The sequence below is a fragment of the Coccinella septempunctata genome, chromosome 2, assembly GCF_907165205.1.
Source record: "Coccinella septempunctata chromosome 2, icCocSept1.1, whole genome shotgun sequence".
Lineage (NCBI taxonomy): Eukaryota > Metazoa > Arthropoda > Insecta > Coleoptera > Coccinellidae > Coccinella > Coccinella septempunctata.
The window spans coordinates 50,986,125-51,011,919 of NC_058190.1; the positions used below are offsets into that span (position 1 = coordinate 50,986,125).

Consider the following 25,795-nt stretch of genomic DNA (forward strand, 5'->3'; position numbering starts at 1 on the left):
TCCACTCAGTTCTTCACTTTTGTCATAAAGCATCGAATGAAAACAATCTGCAATAAGTAAATCATAAGGAAAAGCATTCAAAATTTTATTGAAAATAATACAGAAGATACAAAACATAACAAAAATAACATAATGAAATAAACTACACCTAGTACTACGATAAACCAATATAGGCAACATTGATTATCATTTAAGAAACCCCTGCTTTACCTATATGTTTCTCGGCATCGCTGAAGGTAACCTCCTCCAAAATAACACCTTGACTCCTTCCCTTTGCGTTCATAGAGTACACAACTATCCTGAAGGTGATGTCAGGTTCCAAATTGTCCAGAAAGAAGTAAGGCTCCACGTACGATGTCATGTTGTATCTGGGCGTGATGCTGTTTCCAGAGTATAACTCGAGAACGAAGAATTGGGGAAGACCACCATCGAAACCAGGAAGGCAGTAGACTTCGACTGAACTGGTCGTCTGGTTCGTCAGGGTACAGTTCCTGACCCCGTAAGGCTTTCCTTCAAAATGAAAGAAAAATGTACACTCTTGTAGTGTAAGATTCAATATGCTTAAGACACAACAGAGATATAGCATGAGATAGGAGGGCAGACGTATGAAGAGGGAGATACATAGGCGGAAACACATGTAGATTGACAGACAGAGGGAGATGGAGAGAAGCTAATCAAACTCAGTATCCAGTGATGGAGCTGAGGTGAAGGCTGGGTAACTAGCCAGCTGACTTATATCGAATGCAACAAAATACGAGTATTCATTATCTCACCTGCTGCCACCACTTGAAATATACAAGGATTGACTTGATGCCCCACCACGTTGGAAGCCCAACACGACAGAGATCCGTAGTCGAGTTCCGACACAGGTGTATACCTCAGTATGCTGACTGTACCGTTACTTGTACCAGAGAATCTTTCAGCAGCAACGTCCAGGGTTTCTCCAGAATTGTTGAATTTCCACTTGTAGGTTTTTGCGGGTGGGTCCGCCTCCACCTCGCAAGTGATATCGACGCTCTCCCCTCTCGAGGCACCCACCACGACTACTTTGTCAGTTTTGCAAGTGGGTGCATCTAGAAAAAGAAATTAAATATTAAAAATGGTAGAAAACTTTTTTTTTATTTCCAAAACTCAAAAATGGGATGAAAAATACAATAATCGCCTACTTCTTTGAATTATTTTAAAAATGTTTATTACTCAGAAAACGTTTCAAACGTCCAAGGGTCTCCCCGTGTTTGAATACTGTAGTGTAGATAATATATTCGAGTATGATTTTATGTGTTGATTTCATGGCCTTCTTTTTCACATAGAACGCATGTGGAAAAGGCGGCGTTTCTGTTGAGTGTGTAGTCTTTGCTATGATTTCCTGAACAATTCATACATCTGAATGGAAAGGAGCACTTGTTTTGGTCGTGTCAGTACCTCTAAAGCAATGGCTCGGACTTTCTGCCCTCCTTTTAGTTTCAACCACGATACAGAGATTGCAGAGACGTCTGATTTCGAAAATCTCCCTCCTCATCTGCGTTTTCAAGAGATATAAAATTATCGGCTTTTTCGTTTCATCTGGACAACGCAGCATCATCGATTCCCTGGAATTTCGGGTCGTTTTTGATTTTTTTTTAGCGTCTATTGGCAGATGACATAAGACGGCGTATATATTCTTTGCCTTTATCTGGTACGTGAAGTACTGTTTTAAAAGTTGGTCGAAGAATTTCGTCATATCTAGGTTGTATGTTATCTTTTTTGGAAGGTATACTGCAAGGTTATCAGGTTGTACTGAAGTCAGGTCAGGGTTTATGTGCTCTTTATTTACAACTTGAGCTTTCGTCTCGTCCTTCGGCAACGAATTGACGTATGCCCTTTTAGAAAACGGATATAACCCAAAAATTCAATTAATAAATTACTCTTCATTAGCTCATCCAACAATATAAGCCCATCAAACAATAACATCAACACAAATAATGAAGCCAACACACCAGTATACTACGTTTCATCACTCACTGACAACTTAATTTCTATATTTTCCAAGAATAACAACGTTAAAATTTCAAAAAAAGTATAATAATACCTTGGACAAGATTCTATACACTAAAACTTAAGATAGATGCAAAACGTTGGACAGAATCAATGTTACATACAATATGAAATGTGACTTCTGTGAAGGTGAATATATTAGACAAACTGGTAGAAGACTAAACACAAAAATCAGTGAATACAAAAAGGACTATAATATGATGAAACCAACTTGGGGATTATCCAAGCACATGGTCGAAACAGGACATACATTCAACTTTGATGGATGTACCATGATCAGAACTAAGAACTCGGCCGAACCAAAAAAAACGACTCTTCTTGGAATTCGTAGAAATCCTATAAAACAGGCATAATGTAAACATCATGAGTTATACAAACCAAATCGTATACAGTAGATTCTTGAGGTCAAAAGAAACACTTGTTTAGTTTAAATTTTTTTCTTTTTCGGCCACAATCAAAAGATATAGCTATTTTAAGTTTTCATAATTAGCTGTGCCACCCCCGAAAAAACAAAATTACGTCTAGAATAACCAGCTAAATCTGTGACACTACACATCTGTGGATCTTTTAAACAGGGTGGTATTCAGCCAAAGTAACCAATTTTTTAAATTTCACAGATATTTTTCAATTTTTGAACATCAAAGTACTCGAAAACGGCGCATTGTACGAGAAAATACGAATTATACTTTTATTTTACAAAACGTTCAAATATTCATTAGATAGCGTCGAACTTTGTTTCAAGAGTTGGTTTCTTTGAAGTTTTGGTACTTTTATGGTTCGTAACGGTCATAAATAGAAAAGTGGAAGACGTGGGTGATATCTTGTGTTTGAAAAAAATTCATCAAGTAGATGAAAGACTTTACGCCAAAATTCATTTCTTCCGAAGAAACCGTTTGTGAGATGAAACTAAAAATAAATTTTTTTTGTGGTTTTTCAACAGTCTGTATCTTTTAAATCGAGCCGATTCGGAAAAAATGGTAAAGGAAAAAAGCGTTTCTTTTGAGCTCAAGAATCTACTGTTAAAATATTTGTACGAGTCAAAGACTCAACCTGTTTAATATCTATTTCAACAGAACGGAAACGCCGCATGCAATTATCATTCGGGGAAGATCCACATCATGATCCATAAAGGAAAGATCGCGATAACGCCCCTTCGTGCGTCTAGAACATCCCCCGCCATCTGGATCCCGAGTATCAGTCATGCAAAACGAGCCGGAGACCGTTCATTACACCCGCGGAATATCACTCGAAATTTCAAAGTCACTCCGGGAAATGATAAACGAGGAAAAATAATCAGGCCATTACTTCGGCATTCAATTTGGATATGCAGTAACTGGCGCAGTCCGGACGGATTTCACATACTATCATCAAGATAAATCACCCGGAGAACGTTCCGGGCCGACGTTTTCCAGCTTACCGACGAACACGGCGATAATGAATCTTCTCGGGCGCGATTCAACAGAGCATGATCAATTTAGGGCCGTGTTGTTAGCCCGGTTTTCATATAATCTTCCTAATATACATAGGAAAATTGCGTCATTCGGCTTCCACTCGGCATTACTTTACCTACGTCCTAAATCTTTGCCCGGCTCTCCAGCGCGAGGCTTTTTATTTCGAGATTAGAAGTACGGAATGCGGAAAAACGAGACGGCAGATCCGGATGCGGCTCGGGCTAAAGTCGCGGCCAGACTCGATCATATCCGCCATCCACGTTTGCTAGAGGGTTTCTAGTCTTTTTTTTTTTTGTATCAGATTGAACAAACGCAACAACGTCATCTAAGACAAATTATGCACATCAGATGGTTCCACGAAGTTTCGAGTGCAGAAGTCTTGCAACGCGCGAGTTGTACAACAATTGAGACTCAAGTAACGAGGGCCCGACTCAGATGGAGCGGTCACATTCTGAAGATGCAAGACACAAGACTCTCCAAAATAGCCCTGTATGGCGAATTCACAGAGGGAGCCAGTAGTCCAGGAAGCCAGTATAAGCGGTTTAAGGATATACTGCATCAATCCCCAAAATCAATTAATGCCAATCATAACTGGGAACAACTAGCGTTAGACAGGTCACAGTGGAGGTCTATGGTGCACAGTTATAATGGAGACTCGAGAAGAATGCAGCGGCGGCCAGATCTGGTTGGTGACAATCCATGCCCGGAGTGTGGAAGGATCTGTAGGTCACGGTTGGGTCTCTTCAGTCACAGGAGGGCGCACAGTCGCAAGTAGCCCTACCAACCAGATCTTGCCGCAGTATTCTTCTCCAGTCTCCATCATAACTGTGCACCATAGATCTCCACTGTGACCTGTCTAACGCTAATTGTTCCCAGTTATGATTGGCATTAATTGATTTTGGGTATTGATGTTGTGTATCCTTAAACCGCTTATACTGGCCTCCTGGTTTCCGGGCTCCCTCTGCCAATTCGCCATACAGAGCTATTTTGGGAAGTCTCGTGTCTTGCATCCTCAGAATGTGGCCGCTCCATCTGAGTCGGGCCCTCGTTACTTGGGTCTCAATTGTTGTACAACTCGCGCGTTGCAAGACTTCTGCATTCGAAACTTTGTGGAACCATCTGATGTGCATTATCTGTCTTAGATGACGTTGTTGCGTTTGTTCAAGGTTCCTCTGAAGCTAAAATCCCACCTTTCGTTCTTCTTCGTAGCGAGCAAGAAAGCTCACGGAACAGCCGAATGCAAACGCAAATGCAAATGAAAAACCATTAACCGTCAAACTCGAATATTTGGGGGGGCAATACTGCATAGCATACTCTACTGGAAAAAGCATATACAGATAAACTCTTTCCAAAGCTACAGCTGCTATGTGGGGATTCAAAATACTCTTTCGAAATACAGAGTGAGTCTTTGACTCATACAAATATTTTAACAGTAGGTTCTTAAGGTAACTAGAAACACTTTTTTCTCTTACTATATTTTCCGAATCTGCCCAGTTCAAAAGATACAGGCTATTGAAAATCCATTCTCATCTCACAAACGGTTCAATCAAATAAATGAAAAACTACAATATGAAAATATTAAATTCATTCACCGTTAATGAGATTAAGGAATATAATTTTTCAAGTTTTTTCAACAGTGTGTATCTTTTGAACCAAGCCGATTCAGAAAAAATGGTAAAGGAACAAAGTGTTTTTTTGACCTCAAGAATCTACTGCTAAAATATTTGTACGAGTCAGAAACGCCCTGTATAAAATGAGTAATATTTCAGAGGAAAGAGAAAACTCTGCATATGCAGTGCAAGAATCCTATAGATGTATCCGCATCCTCGAACTCAGGATTGACTCAAATTCAAACATCATATTCACCTGAGATATTGATAGCTGAAACAGAACTTCAACATTGAAAAAACGTCGTCGACTACTTATCTAGCTTCTGAATCGGACAAATTTGGGACATATCACAGAAGTGACTGAGTTGAACATCTCAAAGCCGACGTCTTCAGTTCCCAAAACTTACCGAGTTTCCTGTGTGCACAAATCTGTCAGGAGTACAGAAATATGAAGTTCGACACTGATCGATCCGACCGAAGTGAAACTTTTCGATTCATATTTGATGCAGCAATTTGTCGTCGCGCCGTAACATCTGGTTTTCTTTCAATTTATACATTGGCTTCCTGCAAATGGATTTCCTACACTCGCAATTTTCCCCTGCCATCGGATGGAGGAGCCGTGGCCGTTGAATATTTCGGTAGAGAGAGGCTGATACGAATTTTATATCTTTGCGGCTTGCCTATACCTTCTAAATCTATAGTCGATGTGGAATTGAAGTCATCTTTTCGGCTTTTTGTTATGAATAGGGACTATTGTATGCGATACTGACAGAAACAAGATCGAAATTTGGGAAAAATTGTGGATTTCGAAAGAAATACAATCGCCGGTCTTCTGCATAACGTTATTATACATCTAAGACGAATTTTCACTAGTCTGGCCCCATTCTTAGAGCTCATCGATCTTCAAGCATTTAAAATGATGTTGTAAAATAAATTGTTCCGTCTGAACTCTTCACTTGGCTATGTAACATTCAAAACAAGCATTTACCTCTTCAAGTCTGGAAAAATGTGAACTGTTCCATTTCAGTCATGAGAATATTCAACTGGCCACGCCAAATTCCCAGAATACTCCGCGAAATAAAAGAAAACTGTCCTCCCATACAACTCAATAATCCAGAGCAGTGCTGCCGGTCTTCTGAGGCACAATAGTCAGGGCCTGATCTTGTCATTTAATAAATTACTTTTCAGGGTATATAATCGGGAAGATGGAGAATATTGTCGTCTTGCTGCACGATTGCCCACCCGTGGCGATTGCATGCCGTAGACGACATATATAAAATTCTTCATCCTCAACTATTTTTATTCTTCCTATTTTTCCGCCGTCTAACTCCTACCTTATGCGACAGACGTACAGGATTTGGTCATTCGTTCCGTCTGATAAAAGGGGCTGGTCTTTGATAGAGCGATATTATTTTGTCGTTCAGACAAACACTCATAATAGTTGAAGAGCCCAAGAGGTGAATTCTGGATTTACTCGAGCGTGTCAGATGTAGGAGTACCTACCTCTAACCTATACCAAAAATTAGATCTGTATAGAGTCATTCGGGGTAACTGTGCGCAGTGCGTATATCTCGGCTATGCAATGTATGAAAGAGGGGTTCATTTGGATGAAGCAAGGGCGCAGAATCGCCATATTAGTTTTTCATAGGAGTGCGCCGTGCCACATTTCTTTAACTTTTTATTTGCAATCAATCAAATTCACTAGTTTTCTTGTTAATTTTTAGCATCTCTGCACATTCTGGCAGGTCCAAGTTCCGAGTCCCACAGTGTTAAACAATATTTTATTCGATCATGGGCATATTATTCTAAATATATAATGAAAAATTTTAGGTTCAAATTTTAGCTGCTCAACTCTATAAGAACGTCAATTCAAATTTTGGCTTACTGGGGAAAGTGTGTGCGGGTAAGTGTGCGCATAGATTCATTATATGGGCATTAGTTCAGTGAGGAATAAAGTATGATATTGTTGATTTTCTTGGTTAAGACTCGATCAATATTGTCCTATTTGTTCAGAAAAATATGAAGAGCCACCAACAGAGGAATGTATCAAGTGTTGTGTTCACCAAGAATTGTGCCACGAACAAAAATGCACTTCTTGTGAAAAGGCGCTTCTGTATTGACAATAAACAGCATTTCCCTAATATTGTAACATTTTGATGACATTATTTTGTAATTTATTTTGATTGTGTGGTTCACTAAGCACTGCGTTCACTTACCCCGTGAGGGTGCGCACACTTACCCGCAATACGGGGCATGTGAACGCACTCTGACTTTCTCTACTAAATTCTTTTTTGCGGAAAGAAAACGTTTTTGTTTGTTTGCTTTTTGATGTTTTTTCATAGATTAGAAAATTCTCTATCTTATGAATATGTTTTAATTTTCCTAGCTTCAACATTTGAAACAGGGTATGGCTTGAAAGGCAAAAGTAAGCACAGTTGCCCCGAATGACTCTATAGGGGGAAGTATCTCCTCTCCTGGGCTTCAAATCGTTTTTGCATTCATTATAAAAGTTGTTGAGCATAAAATTTTCTACAAATTTCGTGTGACGCAATTTTCTCTACGTCCAAACGTTTTTGAGGTATGTGACGATGAATGTACAACAGATTGAATTTGCTCTCATCACCCTATATAGGGTGACGATAAAATAACACTTTCAGTGTAGTTTGTTTGTACTCGAATTGATCCATCAAACTCGTATCATAAGTTCATAAGCAAGACCATATAAAAACTGAACGATTGAAAAGATCTTCCGAATTCTCGGATTAACATCCCCTTACCATAAAAAACCCCCCCGAATATCATAACCGAAAGCACGTTGTTCTCAAGTACGCCAGGACGTTATCTCATCTACGTGTTCAGCATACCGCGAGGTTCAATCATCAAAATGGAAACGACCGCATAAAATATATTTTCATTTTTGAGAAAAAGCGAATGCATAACAATTCCCTATAAGGGGGCCATGATAGAAAATTGAAACGGTAATTGACGGTTCTTATGGTGATCCGAGGGAAGATTTCGGGAATTATAAGGACCGTTGGTGTGGTATTACATCGCGGAACATTGTTATTAGGGTGTTCTGATCGTTATTATTCCGTTCACTTTGTAATATCCTTGCGATGTGATGTTCCATCCCTGAAAGGGAGAAGAAATTCTCCTTTAGAAGGAGCAGAAGGATAGGTGTGAGCACCTCACCATGGAGTTTGTTTATGATCATTCTGAATTATTGATGCCAATACTTTTTTGTGTATAATTTTGTTCATCCTTGCTTTGTCAGTATTTTCTTTCCTTTGACGCAATCGAGCATTTTTTCGATGGAGGTAGAAGCTATCTACGTACTAGCATTTTTCAACTAAGAGTGCTGCTCCCACTGTTACTTGCTTCGACATACTAGAAAGTTGTCCCATAAGTGATTATCAGTGAAAATTCTTTAGCAGGAATTTGGAGGTGAGAGTTTGATTCGTACAAATATTTTTACAGTGGATTATTGAGGTCAAAAGAAACACTTTATTCCTATATCTTTTTTTCCGATTCGGCCCTGAAAAAAAATATAGCCATTTTCAGTTTCCATAATGAGACTTACCACCCCTGGAAAGACAAAATTACCTTCAGAATAACTTGCTAAATCTGCGACCCCAAGAATCTACTGTTGAAATATTTGTACGAGTCAAAGACTCACTCTGTATACTGTATATGATTGAACGCATTTCGAGATTCGTATGGAATTGAACAAAAAAGTTTTTCAATGGAATGGGCTTCACCTAATTAGTTTAACCCTCTAATGCCCAAGTTTTTTTTCTTTTATAAAATCATTTCCGTATAGTTTCAAATTAGCTTATGTAAACTACTCCTTTTTTTCGCAAATAGTTAACTGATTTACATAACACCTGTATACTCACAAAATGAACCTATACTGAAGGCGGACATGGGCAGAATAATTTTGTATCCACTTATATGCAACCAGTCTCAAGGCGGACTTGGGTATTAGAGGGTTAAAATTTTTGAAAAATTTGAATGGACTTTTTATTGATGACCTTAGCCTGTGTATTTTCAATGGCCATAGTTTTTCGTCTCTCGTTCATACGATGTTGTTTGTTACTCCTCAAGTTCAATACGTATTGACATTTCCTCAAAAATCTTCTTTCGTTCACCTATCATCTCTTTATCCATTTTTTGCACCAGATATGATGCCTTTCCCAAATGTCATCCGCCAAACGCAAAACTCCGCAGTTTCCTGAACTAAACGCGAAACGAGCATCTATGCAGCTGCACAGCATAACATTGTAGAGCAGTTAATGGCCACCCTGGCCCGTCCTGCATTATTGATAGATTGCTGGAGAGGATGCCTGTTTTAGATGCAATTAAACCCGCCTGATTACCACTAGAGGCACTTTAGTAGCCCGTATTACACCCCAATTTTAGCCATCCGTTTTGGCCACTCCGCAAACTACACACTGTTATGGGCCTTTAAGCGCCGCTTAATTTCTGGTTGGCACGGAAAAATACACATGTTGCCTCCAGTCTTTCTTCGATTTATCGTCACGAGAAGGGGTAGGAAACCCCCAGCATGAATCGGGGTACAGCTAAGCAAAAAATTGCCCTTTTCCCTCTGAGCCTCTTTCAGTTGCAGAATTAGTTTTGTGCTTGCACCACGTCTTAGAGTGTTGAGGCAATTTATTGCATAAAGACCTATCAATTGGATTCGAAAGCTTCATTCTATCGATTACAGTACGAAGATGTATTGATATCTAGTTAGCCTAGACCAGTTCCATGGATAAAAAAATATTGTGTTACCATAGCAACGAACAATAACTCATTAGAAGTGTCAGTGTGAAGTTTGAGGTCAAAAAAGTAAACCAGAGTTACGCAATAAATTAAAAGAAAGATGTCCACCGAAATTGTGAAACTCGAAAAATTGGAGTATCGAGCCATCATCAACTACCTGTATCTAAAAGGGTTAAGAGGTAAGCAGATTTACGAAGATATGCTTAATACCCTTGGTGATCCAAGTCCTTCGTATGCGACCGTGAAAAATTGGACTGCAAGCTTCAAAAGAGGTAAATTTTCCATTGAAGATGATGATCGATCGGGATGGTCAGTTTCTGTGTCAGTTCCCGAAAATATCGATGCAGTTCATGACATGATTTTATCAGACCGTCGAATTGGGCTAAAACGGATATCTGAAGCACTGAATATTTCATATGAACGCGTTCATCATATAGTTCACGTCAATTTGGACATGAGAAAAATTGCTGCAAAATGGATCCCCAAATGTTTGAATGTTGAACAAAAGCGTGCAAGAGTAGAAGCGTCGCGTTCGATCTGTGCTCGATTTGAAAACGATGTAGACTTCTTAAACCGAATTGTTACTATGGATGAGACTTGGGTACATTTCTACGATCCAGAAACAAAGCAACATTCGATGGATGGGCGACACTCTGGTTCTGCAAGACCTAAGAAGTTTGGTGTCCAAAAATCTGCTGGAAAAGTTCAGAATTCTTCTTCCTTGAAATTCTCGGATATTTGGAGAACTCTTTCGAATTAGTAGCCAAGTAGGCTACAGGCTACTATAGTTTGATCCTCCAGGCTTTGTGCTTGAACGTAGTGCATGGCTTGTACTACATTTTTCACAAAGTCAAAATGATCCAGTTGAATCCGATTTTCTTTAGACACAGAACACCATCTGTCAAATTTCAAAGTATAATTGACTTCTGCTGAGAGCTCGTTACTCAATACTGCCCTTAAAAACGAACGTGATGAGGAAGAAAATGGAGAGACTTAAAAAAATTATGAGCGCTCGACAAAGAAAAAAAAGTTCGCCCAATGTCTCAGGTTCATCCTACGTTGGTGTTACGTTTAAACATCGGATTTTATACGACTGCGAAGGTGTTTATCCACTCCGTGAAATAAGCAGGGGGAATTGGAAGCCAACATTTCGACCGTGGTGATAAATCACCCATGCGAAGTGGAAAGATGTCGTTTTATGCTGCGACAGGTGCGGAGGGATTTGGCAGGTTCATATCGGTGATGGGTAATGGGGGACATTAACAAAAAGGAATTATTTCCGCATGATTTATCATCGAATTTAATCGGATGTTATGGAGAAGAACTCTCGGGAAAGGTACTGGGATTCAGGACGGGATGATGGAGTATATATCAGCTCATTTTCGAGGGAAGTTATTCAGATTTGGATGTAAACAATTTCACGGTTATATTTCGTTCCATTGTAGATTCGAAAGTGTTCAAGATTCTGAAAGAATTTCATCGACCTCGGTGCAAGTGACCTCATCTTTTTGGGTAATTTTTCGAAGGACAATTTTCAACACGCATTTATCCGAAAAAAAAACATCGTAGATCTAAATGTGGTACATATTCTGAAAGAACAACTCTTCCGACATCCCAATATTGATTCAAGATGGAACTTACATTGTACCCTGAAGAAAAGCTCATTACTCAGTGTCTCTCCCTCACTGTTGACAACGGAACAAATATAACGTCCAGCACTTTGCCTTGTAACTTTCTGCAGAACCAAGCTCTGGTTGCTGTGGATGATGCGTCCAGACATGTTGTGTGGTAAGACCTCACCCTGTAAAAAATAAGGTTTTTTATCACCGGTTTTCAAAAATAAGAAATTGTGGTCGAAAAGTCCAGTGGGATTCAGACTGATTAAACTGTGGATATCTGCAGTAAAAAAACATTCAGCTGAGAGATGGGTCATGTTGATAATTCTACATTTGTAACATCAGCTTAAGAGTCCTTCGGGGTAACTGAGCGCAGAGAGTAAGTGTGCGCAGTGCGTATATCTCTACTATGCAATGTATGAAAGAGGGGTTCATTTGGGTGAAGCAAGGGCGCAGAATCGTCAAATTAGTTTTTTATAGGAGTGCGCCGTTTCGTTGACTTTTTATTTGCAATCAATCAAATTCACTAGTTTTCTTGTTAATTTTTAGCATCTCTGCAAATTCTGCCAGGTTCAAGATCCGAGTCCGACAGTGTTAAACAATATTTTATTCAATCATGCGCATATTAATCTAAATATATATTAAAAAATTTTAGGTTCTTCTAGCTGCTCAACTCTATAACAACGTCAATTCAAATTTTGGCTTAGGTACTGGAGAAAGTGTGCTCGAGTAAGTGTGCGCATAGCTTCATTATATGGGCATTAGTTCAGTGAGGAATAAATTATGACATTGTTGATTTTCTTGGTTAAGACTCGATCAATATTGTCCTATTTGTTCAGAAAAATATGAAGAGCCACCAACAGGAGAATGTATCAAGAGTTGTGTTCACCAGGAATGGTGGCACGAACAATACTACTTGTAAGCGCTTCTGTATTGACAATAAACAGCATTTCTCTAATATTGTAACATTTTGATGACATTATTTTGTAATTTGTTTTGATTGTGTGGTTCACTAAGCACTGCGTTCACTTAACCCGTGAGGGTGCGCACACATACCCGCAATACGGGGCATGTGAACGCACTCCCACTTTCACTATTAAATTTTTTTTTGCGGAAAAAAAAAACGTTTTTATTTGTTTGCTGTTTGATTTTTTTATAGATTAGAAAATTCTCTATCTTATGAATAAGTTTTAATTTTCCTAGCTTCAACATTTGAAACAGGGAATGGCTTGAAAGGCAAAAGTGCGCACAGTTGCCCCGAATGACTTTATGCATAAAGTTGTATGAGGAGGCCACGAAATAAGAGCCAAAAGGGCTAATATAGATACGCTAAGAAGGTCAGTTTTGTGAGCCAAAATAAAACGCATTCGATCGAGACCACAACCAACCCCGACGCCATCGTAAATACTTCCTTCCCGATAAAAAGCCGCGCCGTGGATATCCGACACCAAGCGTCGGCATCGGGCAAGACGGATTATCTCTAATTATCTGAGACGTCCGATGAGGTTCCTTCCCGTGCCGCAAAAACGGGACGGAACAAGCAAAAAATTCCTTCAGCGGCAGAGACATCTGACGGCAGCTCGGGGCACTAATGCCTTTTTCACCCCGCATGGGAATAAATTCTTTACAACTCGGATATTGCGATAAGGGATGGACGGATGATGGATGTAATAAACGGGTACAAACCCCTCGCTCGGGGTATTCATCGAGTTTGATTGATAAGAAGAAGCGAAGGTTTTTTCAAGGGGCACCAAATTGCGATGGAGGCAGCGGAGATATTGGAGTGGGTCATTTTTGCGTTCATTGCCCGATGTAGACGAAGGGCTAAGTTCATTAACCGGAAAAGTAGAAAGAGTGCCAGTGAAATTCTATTCAGGATGTTTGTAATTGTGACAGAGAAATGCATAGATCAGATATGACTCCTGAGAAGATCATATGCTTTTTTCCTACTAACAAAACGATCAAGAAATTAAGCTTCAGCAAAGACAATTGTTTCTAAGCACAAAGGAAATAGTCTAGGGAAGAGAATCTACCACCAAAAATATCGGAACAAATACCAATATACAGTTGTCGTTCAGAAGCACAGCACAAACTGTAGCTGAGTCTTTGACTCGAACGCATATTTTAACGATACATTCTTGAGGTCAAAAGAAACACTTTTTTTATACCATGTTTTCTTCTCCACAGTAAAAAGGCTGTTACTCAGAAATACCTTCATATAGTCGATATAAGCCTCTAGGGTACATTCTCGCCCCCAGCAAGGATTAAAATTCGTCGAGCAAAATCCAATTAAAAGTTGTTTGACTTCTGTAAATATAAATATCAGAAAACGTTCCTTTTTCCAAACCTCTACGGACATCAGCGGGAGGTATTTTTAGATCGGAAATGCTTTTTCGACAGGCAAATAAGTTTTTTGTCGAAAAGTAAAAGAATAATAATTGCATTGGGGGTCTTCAATGAATGATTCGAGAAGTTTTGAATCAGGCATGACATTGACATGGGGCCTCTTCAGTCACTAGATCATTAATACAGGATTATAAAATAATGTGACATCGCAGTTGGCTGCTGTTTCTTACTAGGATTTCGAAATTTACAAAGTTTCCCACGGTGAGTGGCGAACGGATCTTAGGATTGTTCTGACCCACCCTGTACATCATAAGATTTCACAATGATCAAATCGGAGAAAATCGAAATTGGAAAACCCAGCAAGCAGCCGATGCCCAGACGAACAGCAGACTCAGTAAAATCCACATTTACGATCCTGTTTCGGATTGTTTGTTGAATGGAAATGAAATATCTGGGGTATTTCCTTTGATAAGCAACATTTTTACAACGAATATAACGAATATCGATTCCGCTTTTATTAAAAATCCGGATTTTACCAGATGCTCGCTCTTTATTAAATTTTCAACCTAAGGAAAATTCGTCAATAGAAAGTTCAGAAGTACGATGGCTTTTTAATAAAAAGTTAGTATGCCACTGCAGGTTTTGCAGATGAATGAGATCCTACATACCTCATAGCATTGTGCTGACTACTTCTTCCGCTGAGCGGCTGAAACTTTGGCAGGACTCTGAATTTCGAAATTTATTGTTTTCGAATACAAGCCCGGAAGTGACATGGAAGCGAGGGCTGTTGCCAAGCATACGGACTCTGACCTCTTGAATTCAATTCCTAAACGGTCTGTTGAATCGCTGGGGAATAGTGATGTAAACTTGTTTCGTTCATGCCCAACATGAACGACATTTTCGTATTGTCAGTTCTCTTCAACGTGGAGGACGCGGACAACATCTATACAAATGAAATTTTCCTGTGGCAGTATACAACAGAGGATGGTATGATTGTTTCAGTGTATGAATATTTGTTGAATGTTCAACGACTCTAAAGGAACTGCGCCTGTAGGTTCACAAAATTTGATTGCTTGACCAAAGACTAAGATCTAAGAAGTCTCAAATTATGCCCTACTAATCTCCATACACATCAAATACTGGGTGGGGCACAGAAAATCCCTGATTTGTGATTGGAGTCAACACAAACCTCTTGAACTTCATCAGAGGTAACTGCATTGTGCACGTGTCACTGTGTATTGTCTCATCGACGCAGGTCAACCCAGATATGCGTAGAATCTTAGATGAATGGATGGTAGAAACAAAAAAATCATTAGTAAGATAAGTGAATATCTGCAGGTCAAAGATATAGAGGAAAGAGTGCAGTGGCAGGGAATTCGCTGTCGTAATAAGTCGATATGAAGCTTGACCAGCTGTTCGGCGAGTCAATCTGACTGATTTCCAAGCCTCAAAGAATATTGACCATGGAAGTGACCTTAGAACACAGAAAGATCGGCTACAGCACATCAAAGGCCAGAGCAACCTTCCAATACATATTTTGTTGATCCAAAAGCTCAGTCAATAGATTCAACTTCGTATAAAAGCTGATTGTCATGGATGGCGGCATATACAGAGTGGCCATTGAAAACGAAACAGACGAGATTACAGACGAATTAAATTTTTTCGATAGAAATGCTCGGACAGGTCGATTTCTGTTTCGAGGGGGACAACTTAAGATGTAGGTTACGGACGCATAGCGCTTCAACCCTTTCTACTACAACCCTCACCCCCAATTTTTGAATAGGGCAGATGGGGTGAGTGATACCTCATTTGAAAGGTATTTTTATACTGATTTCAGCACAGTAATTGTTTTTTCATTTTATGCATTAGTTCTCGAAATATTCTCAACTAAGTATTTGAAAATGAAGTGGTGTTTTCATGGCACTTGTTGTGTTTTTTTGTGAAAAATCGACATTTTGACCTTCAAAACAACCACGACTGTGGCTTCCTCCCTCCAATCCACTGACATAGAAATCTTCAATCAAGATGTCGAACAAACAAAGCGTATTGTGAAGGAGCTCAATCTTGCTGAAACTTAATCTAAATTATCTTCGATATATAATTTGCAGTATTTCCAATAACATGCGGTAACACTTGATCGATAGAAATCTCCAAAAAGTCCAAATACGTACATATCTCTAATCAGATTACCAGGTAAGAAAATCAAATCATTATGATTTGAATAATTATGAAGTGTTTTCTCAGTTGGCTTCAATAATGTTTTCATTTTGTTGATTAACTGAGAAAACACTTCATAATTAAGTCGGAAATCGTTTCACGAATTGGGACTGGAATATTTCTGTGGCATCATTAATGATTTGATTTTCTTACCTGGTAATCTGATTAGAGATATGTACGTATTTGGACTTTTTGGAGATTTCTATCGATCAAGTGTTACCGAATGTTATTGGAAATACTGCAAATTATATCGAAGATAATTTAGATTGAGTTTCTGCAAGATTGAGCTCCTTCGGAATACGCTTTGTTTGTTCGACATCTTGATTAAATATTTCTATGTCAGTGGATTGGAGGAAGGAAACCACAGTCATGGTTGTTTTGAAGCTCAAAATGTCGATTTTTCACAAAAAAACACTACAAGTGCCATGAAAACACCACTTAATTTTCAAATACTTCGTTGAGAATATTTCGAGAACTAATGCATAAAATGAAAAAACAATTACTATGCTGAAATCAGTATAAAAATACCTTTCAAATGAGGTATCACTCACCCCATCTTCCCAATTCAAAAATTGGGGGTGAGGGTTGTAGTAGCAAGGGTTGAAGCGCTATGCGTCCGTAACCTACATCTTAAGTTGTCCCCCTCGAAACAGAAATCGACCTGTCCGAGCATTTCTATTGAAAAAATTTATTTCGTCTGTAATCTCGTCTGTTTCGTTTTCAATGGCCCACTCTGTATAACATTCCGGTAACTTAGCTATCGAACGATCTTCGTCATCAAGGTCTTCGGATGCTTCGGAACTTATCGAACAAATAGTCCGCCCTGACAACCTCCAGACAATAAACGCAGACGGCATATTAAAATCTCAAAAAGCTGGCGCCGAAGTCACGGAATAACTCCTTGTACAGGCAGCAGCGTGCAGAAAACTTTATCGTGTCCCCTTTGTTTTACCTAGTCGGAAATCTTCGCCAGGAAGTTCCAAACTATTGCGGAATATTTCATTCCCGGCATTGTCCCGGAAATGCATAGACCGAGTTTTGCTCAAGACATTCCAATCTATTCTGAAAGCCAACAATGCAAACGAACTAATTAAACGAGTTGGCTTTATCATATCAGCCTAATCCGTAGTCGGGAGGCATCTGACTCGTCTCTGGTTGCGGAGTCGTTCGATACGGCTACGATTGTGGGAGACGTTTGGGGGGGTAATGGAACGGCGGATTTTGAAGGACAAGGGGGAGGTTATGTTCTGCCGCATGTAGGTATGCGATTTCAACTCTATGAGATTTGACTTGAAGGTGCTCAAGATGGAATACAGGAAGAAATCTGCACCAAGAAGTTCCTAAAATGAGTTATTAACAGAAATGAAGCAAGAACAACTTGAAGAACGATAATATGTATAATAAGAACTGATTCAGATACATATACCACCCGCCGATATCAAAATCAACAAGTGTAACAACAAAATGGAGAACGGTCCAAGGAAGAAGATCAGATGCTGACCATGGTTTCGGTCTCATTTGACCTCGTCAGAGCAACACAGCTCCTCCTCCGATGGAGAAACGCTTGGAATTGATGGACCCTAAATAAATACTGAACACTAAATCAATTCCAAGCGTTTTTCCATCGGTCGAAGAGCTGTGTTGCTCTGACGAGGTTAAATAAGACCAAAACCATGTTCAGCATCTGATCTTCTTCGGTGGAACGTTCTCCATTTAGTTGTCCCGACGATGGCAAATTGTCCTTCATTACAGTATGTCTCCGACTTGTTTGTATCGTACAAAAGTTCTTCTACACCGAACATTTCCAACATTACGAACGATCGTCATAATGTGGCCCTGCGATTCTTCTTCGTATCGATAATTCTTTTCATCGTCCCGTCCGGCTTTGCCGCGATGAAAAGCAAAGAAAACCCGGCTTTCCACCACGCAGAAATCAAGATACCTTTGTCATGCCGAAATGTCTCTCAAGAATTGTACGCAGATCGTCTGCTACCCTCAGAATACCTCAAGTGAGGTCGTGGGAGGCGGATAATCTCGATCAGTTCACGGGGGAAGGAGATAGAGAAGGAGAGAGACGGCGAAGGACGTCAAGGGCCCGGGCAAATTCAATAGAGATTCGTTTTTGCCCCGCCACCGTCACTTTGCCGACGCGAAAAGTGTTTTTCTTTTCCAGCCGGAGATTATAATCTGCCGAGTTTGATTTCATTTGCTGGGGATTTTCCGTGGGAATCGTCTCCACGGCCGACTGAGACGTCATCGGAAATCTCGAACGGGTTGGGGATGATTTTACGCTATTGTCGTCGCGCGAAATGCCCGTACGCGTATTTTGAGCAGCAGACTGGGAAGATCAAAATGGAAGAACAAACAAAGAACCCATAGGACGATCGTTTCGTTACGGTGAAGCTCCTTCAGGTTCAGTTCTGATACTGGAATAAGAACATCTACGCGTTAATCTTTTTGGTTGTACCTGCTTCAGGCTTCAAGATACTTTTTCTGTGAAATAATGTCGATTCTGACAGAGTGCATTGTTGGAAAACCTGTAGGATCTGTTCATTATTCCTGCATCGAAGAGGAAAATAACCTAGCGAGTCAACTAGAGAAACGACAATTGCCGTCCCAACAATGCCATCTAGTCATAAACAAGCGTAGAAAATCCCAGAGAAGGGATAAACGCAACTGTAGACGGTTTCGGGATCATTGTCCCTCATGACTACAGTGCAGTGTTAGATACTTCAACCGGAGGATGGATCCTTAAGAGGAAACGGTGGCTCTCTGTGTGAAATATATTCAAATCTCACCACAATGCGCCATCTGCTTTCAGAGAAGTCTACCAAAGTAATTGATCCACACAAAGCTCTGAGAACAGGGATGGGCGCCTACTCTACCTAGATTCTAGGTCCTAGAATGATTCTAGACTGTGTTTTTATCACAAAACTTGCCCATCTAGGATACTGAAGATCATTACAGATCTCACATCTCGCATCTCACATCAGATCTTACATCTCACATCACAGAACTTGCCCATCTAGGATACTGGAGGTCATTACACATCTCACAGAGCTCTGAGAACAGGGATGTGCGCCTACTTTACCTAGATTCTAGGTCCTAGAATGATTCTAGCCTGTGTTTTCATCACAGAACTTGCCCATCTAGGACATTGGAGATCATTACAGATCTGACATCTCTTCATCTGGTGATGAATAGATTAGCTCATGAGGCCATCCTTATAATATCCAGTAGAGGACAGCTAATAGGAGAATTCAAAATCAGAGTGCTTGTGCCTCTCCAAGTACATCTCATCTTCGAGTGCTGAGAATAACAATCTTCGAGAGAACATTAACTGAACCACTAAAAGAGAAGGGTGAAATGCAGATAAAGCTTGGGAAATTTCACTACTTTCAGGTCTCAACTCATTCCTTTTCGTAATTCTCAAGGCTGCTTTGAATCATCAGTTCTTGAGTGAAACACAACCCACAATGATTATAGTCCAAGAAATTAAACTGATGCGTCAAGTGCTCCACGAATCCAAGCGTATCCAAGCTGCAAATACGCATCCCGGACAACGGGGTAAAAAATTTGAAGAGGGTGGACAGTTGCTATCGCCATCATCAGTTGCGGTTGACGTAATCCAAAACGTTTCGGGAAAACTGACATTTTTTACCCAGATGCGGTGGGGATATTGTTTGCTAGACAGTTATCGTTGTTATAGCAGGTGATGAATAAAAACAAAATTGGAATATATCAAAGTTTCAATACTCACATCGTGTAGCCACGTTAATTTCCTCCAGAAGGGGTTGGCTTTCACGTGACACTCGAAGTAGACGTCGTCGCCTTCCTTGATGTCGTCCGCGTTGAGGGTGCTTCCCAGCCTCAGGGAGACTATCGGAGGATCTGCGAAAATTATGACATGTTAATTCATTCGAGAGAAAATTCTCCATGTACCCTTAACATAAGAGATATAAACATTCAAAACATTGAAGATACTATGGAAGGAAAATGCTGAAATGGATTTGGAGACCTAATAACAGCCCTCTAGGAAATGGAGGGAGGGAGGCATACAGCCACTAGAATATCGAAGGACAGAAGCCAACTGTTTCGTGATTTGTCCATTGTTCGTAAAATTTTTTTTTGCTGAACTCGAAATCTGTTGAATGTATTATATCTTCTACTATCTAGTCGTCTGGATCAATTATGATATAAAGCTGCCCGTTTCCAGGTGGTTTTACTTAGGAAAAGTTCAGGTTGAAACAAGATATATAAGGGCAGATAATCACGAGTTTTATATCGGTGAAAAGAAAAGAATTAGTTGACGTCGAATCGTAAAAATAATCATTATTCGATTGGAACGAAGGGAAGATTTATTTCCCCAGGCTTTGTATCGTTGAATTCGAAAAAGGCACAATACTTCCCCGACAACATTATGAATTCGCGTCGAGACGCCTCAACGAAAACACCCACGACGCATTCCAGGACGCTCTCGCGCCCATTTCTAGGCAGAAATCGCAATGTCAGTGGGGTCCAATGGAGGCTCCGGCGTGGAAAGCAAGCAGCTTTCCCTGTCTGTAGCCCATTGTTCGATTCTAGAAGACAAACATCTCAGGGGCGTATTATTCTCTATCGATGATTTATATACTGCAACCTCCGCGACAGTTTTTATGCCTTCTAAGACGACAATTCCCGACTCAAGTCACAATGGGGCATTGTTTATCAGATCCCCCTGCTCTTCGGGACTCGTGTTTCGTCTGGATGAACAGTGGCGGCGACTGGTGCGGGTTCGATAGGCTCATTAATCTGCGAGATGCAGTTTGGGATTGGCTGGAGGGAGTCCACTCGTTTGTTTTGGCTGAAGCTGGGTGGAGAGAGTTAGTGCCACGAAGTATCGTTGAGATATTATGCCATTTATATTCTTCTTCCTTCTTCCACCTTGATTTTAAGATCATGTCTTGTTATCTTCTGTTCTCCAGCCTCTTGTGATGTGGACGTTCAACTCTCAAACCATCTCTTTGGTGGTCGGTCGAGAGGGCGCTTTGAATTTGGCTTTTCGTTCTTTGTCAATCATCGCTCTTGTCAATTTTCATCCACGTGATCTCTTCAGTTTCGGAGAACGGTTCAGCTGTTTCTGCTTAATCGGAAGCATGTGAATCATCACAAAGCCTACAAATCTCATCTGCAGACTTTCCCATACAGTACAAATGATATTTGTACCGATAGAGCCTTGTAAGCAGTCCCACCATCACCCGAAGCTCAGTTTGTGACAGCTTCAGCAGCTTTCTGGTGTAGGTTGGTGAATTCAGCACGAATTTCTTTGACTGAGTAAGTTCAGGAGTGTTTCTCCAGAGGGTTATTCTGTTCTTCAGCTCCCATTGTTGGACCACTGCCTTATATTGGTATTTTCCAAGCCTACACAACACCTCAGGTCCAGTAGGTGTCAACCTTGTATTCTTCTTGCAAATTCATCGGCTTTTTCATGTATCAGTGTGTAATATAGAGGGTTAACTTCCCAGATCTTTAGAGATCCTCAGTTTAGGTCCATATACGCCAATGCCAGTGCCTTTTTCTGATTTTGATTCATCAGTAAACCACGTAGATGACTTTTTTGTTCAGACGATTTGCGAAACACGCATAACATTCGATGGTTTCGCAAAGATGCTTGAGTCCAGTTGATACATTATACTCATATGTCCAACCCGGTCTTTGGGTAGGAGATTCCTGTTAAGGGATATTCTTATTGCTTCCAGCAGGCTGCATTTCCTCACATGTGAAATAGAAAACATAATAACCAGTATTAATGCATTTATTACAACAATTTAATGTGGGGTTACGTTTTTCTTGAGTAAAGGTGAGTAATCGATAAAAATTTTAGAGAAATCAAATAGTAGCGGAAAAAAAATTGATGATATGTTAGGGAAATGTTACTCTAATCATGTCACAGAATATGGGATATGGAACCCAGGCAACCAATGGACTTAAAAATGAGCCAACGTGATTCTAGCAACATTGAGTCTTGCATTATCTCTTTGGAAAAGTCCAAATACACTGCTCAACAATCAATAGGAATTAGTGAACTTCCACAGATAAGCACAAGTTCCCAACAAAAAAAAAACAGTTCTCAAAATGGTATAATCTACTAGAAGACGAATTTCTCTGGACGCTTGTTAGGCCCGGCGCAAATAGAAACGCAGGTTGGTGAGGTGACGCAGGGTGACGCAGCTTTTTCCTGCGATGCACGTACTACCTGACAAGTCAGTGTCACGCTTTATTTGCGCAGTATTGGTCTTTTCTGTGTTTTACAAAAACTCACTCTGCGTCACCTCACTAACCTGCGTTTTTATTTGCGCCGGGCCTTAGTAGCAACGATTTCTCCTGAATTCTCGGTACTTAGAGAAGCAGACCCATAAAATTCAATTCCAAGATCACCAGACAATCCCAACCCTTAAGAACCGCTCGCCATTTTCCCAAGACGTAATATCAAAATGGGATTCGACAAGATTTCGGCGCATCAAAGTGAATAAATCGTTTCGCGCAAAAAAAGGTGCCGCGAAATAAATAGTTCTTCGTTTGGATCCGAAGTTTCCGGAATCATTTGGAGTCTCTCCATAACATTTTTCATGCAAATTCGTTCACATTCGCAGCTGCGATAACGAAACGAATTGCTACGGTGCAGAGATATTTTTCTTGGATAATATACCCTGCTCTCGGAACACCTTTGAGGTTTTCGCTGCGGAATATTTGATCAGGTTTACGGTTGACTTTGAGGCGTTCCTCGGATATTGCGATTTATGAAACGTTCTATCTAGTTATGTCGTGGAGTTTTCGGTTGTTCCTTATTCGGAATGAGTCTTGGATACTCGGTGAGATGGAAGCAATTATTCCGATTCCTCTCGTTTTTTACGTGCTCTTTTCGATGCTGATTCGAGTTCAGAGGTGTTGGATAAATTCATTCATATAGCGAATGTGTGTCTTTGATTGTTGATATGATCATTATGCGCTATACGAAGATGTAATGAGATCTAGTTAGCCTAGACCAGTTCCATGCATAAAAAAATATTGCGTTACAATAGCAACGACCAATAACTCATTGAAAGTGTCAGTGTGAAATTTGAGGTCGAAAAAGTAAACCAGAGTTACGCCATAAATCAAAAGAAAGAAGATGTCCACCGAAATTGTGAAAATCGTAAAATTGGAGTATCGAGCCATCATCAAGTATCTGTATTTAAAAGGGTTAAGAGGTAAGCAGATTTACGAAGATATGCTTAATATCCTCGATGATCAATGTCCTTCGTATGCGACCGTGAAAAATTGGACTGCAAGCTCCAAAAGAGGTAAATTTTCCAATGAAGATGATGGCCGATCGGGTAGGCCAGTTTCTGTGTCAGTTCCCGAAAATATCGATGCAGTTCATGACATGATTTTATCAGACCGACGAATTGGGCTAAAACGGATATCTGAAGCACTGAATATTTCATACGAACGCGTTCATCATAAAGTTCACGTCAATTTGGACATGAGAAAAATTTCTGCAAAATGGATCTTCAAATGTTTGAATGTTGACCAAAAGCGTTCAAGGGTAGAAGCATCGCGTTTGATCTGTGCTCGATTTGAAAACGATGTAGACTTCTTAAACCGAATTGTTACTATGGATGAGACTTGGGTACATTTCTACGATCCAGAAACAAAGCAACAATCGATGGAATGGCGGCACCTTGGTTCTCCAAGACCTAAGAAGTTTCGTGTCCAAAAATGTACTGAAAAAGTTCTTGCTTCAGTTTTGTGGCATTGCCATGGAGTAATCATGATTGATATTTTGGATAAGGGATTCAAGAGAAATGACGCGGAAAGCTATCTAAAAGTGTTTTGTTTTTGCAGGACAACGCCCCTGCACACAAATCTCATGTGGCCATGCAAAAAATTCGTGATTTAGGGTTTGAATTACTAGAACACCCCCTTTATTCAGCAGATTTGGCACCATAAAGACTTACAAGATTTCAATCTGGCACTTCTAGAATGTGGTGTATATGATAAAATTGGGAATGAATTTGGGAAGAATAACAAGATATCGAGACTGCCACCTGTCGGCATACGCCGAGGTAGTACGATGTTTGAAAGAGCGGGTTACCAATGCAGAGGTGTAGATTTGATGGTTCCAGTAGCAATCCTCATAGAATCAGTCTCGGACCGTACAACTCCAGAACTTTATAGTTTATAGTTTGGTAAGAGGTTACATTTTACTGCGATCACAAGGTCTTTTCTGCCCCCTTGTTGACAATATATAGTTGTTACAGAAGACGGGAAGGTAGTGTCTTCAAGCCTTCCTTTGGTATAAGCTGTATACAGGACCTATTCCTGCTGAGGCTGCCAGTAGATGCACATATTCTTCACGAGTCTACTGTTATTTCAGCACTCTTTGAACAAGGTGAATGTGTCTCATTTTCGAAATCGATCAGCTAATTAAGTTTAGAGAATAATGTTTCAGGGTAGGAGATGCGCGAGCGACTGCTGCCTTCACCGCCAACGCAGGCCTGCGAGACTCTTAACACGGTTAGGGCGACAAATGGATTTCGCGGCAGGCACGCCAACGTTGACGAAAAATCAGATAAATCCGATCCGTGTTCGCAATAAATTATTAAGGCGCGACGTGTCGCGCCAGACAGCGCCCTTAAAATGCACCGGCAGCCGGTTGCCGTCAAACGGGACTCCCCTTCGAGGAAAAAAAAAAGGCGAATTTTCATTCCCGAATTCGAACAAGTTCGCGGGGCATACACTGGCTCTCCTTTTGTGTAACTTTGATAATCCGGCGAGACTTGTCTGAAGCCTGATTGGTCGGTACTTGGGACCGACTTGGCTGAACTGGGGGGGAAATTGCATTTTCGCGGGGACAAAAAGCGGACTTTTTAATTAGTCGAGATTAATCGTGGAGAGGGGCATTTTCCTAATTATTTCCATACGGCGGATATTGCCGAGACATGATTTTTCCACGGCCGCTCTCTGCTTACTCCTTATGCCACGTTTTAATTTAGATTCCGTTCTTTAACGAGCGAAAAAGGGAATTGAAAACTGAAATGTTTAACTGGGAGGAGGGGAGAGGTTAATTTCTGTTACACTGCGCCTGGAGCGGGAGAGTAATAATAGAGATACAACTTTTCTTGATAAAGTTGATGAATATCACACTAGGTACACTGCAAATTTTTTTATTATGAATGAAATCAATTTAGAACTTTGATGAGTGCTCTATCTCGGGACTGAGAAGTTTCTAAAAAAATACTATAACGTATAAAGTATAACGTTTATAGTTTATTCTCTCAAGGCTTCAAGTGTCATGAGGACCATATTTTGTGTGTGTTATACGCCTCTCCAGATCGTATGTACAGAAATACACCTACCTATGTCATCTTTGGGTCGATGACATAGGGGTTTAGTGCTTCGATACCGAGGGCAAGAATCTTTCCAGGTTTATGCCCTCGCATCTTTCGATTGCAAGTATTTCTGCATGAAAACACTCGAGCACGACCCCAACTATAGTGTACGATTGGTGCTTGGTGCCAGTTTACGATTTCATGGGTATTAACTTTGGAATTCTGGGTAGTCTATTCCTCCCCTTTACGAAGCATTGAGTTAAAGTTTTTCTCTATGTTTACTTTTTCAATTATAACATCTCGTCACAAAGGTTCGCTGATGAGATGTACGTATTCAAAAAGGACCAGGATCCTTCCTATCTTGCTCAGATATTCTGGGGATGGCC

At 40.3% G+C, this 25,795-nt stretch overlaps 1 protein-coding gene across 1 annotated transcript in view; it reads right to left on the reverse strand.

Moving 5' to 3' along the window:
* LOC123307370 (neural cell adhesion molecule 2) overlaps nucleotides 1-25,795 on the reverse strand; it is a 146,272-nt gene that overhangs the window by 15,456 nt on the left and 105,021 nt on the right. The window contains exons 6-9 of the mRNA XM_044889654.1: nucleotides 19,817-19,947; nucleotides 11,519-11,678; nucleotides 774-1,073; nucleotides 211-510 (exon numbers count right to left, since the gene is read on the reverse strand). Coding sequence (XP_044745589.1) covers nucleotides 211-510; nucleotides 774-1,073; nucleotides 11,519-11,678; nucleotides 19,817-19,947 — 891 coding nt within the window. The remainder of the gene's footprint in view (nucleotides 1-210; nucleotides 511-773; nucleotides 1,074-11,518; nucleotides 11,679-19,816; nucleotides 19,948-25,795) is intronic.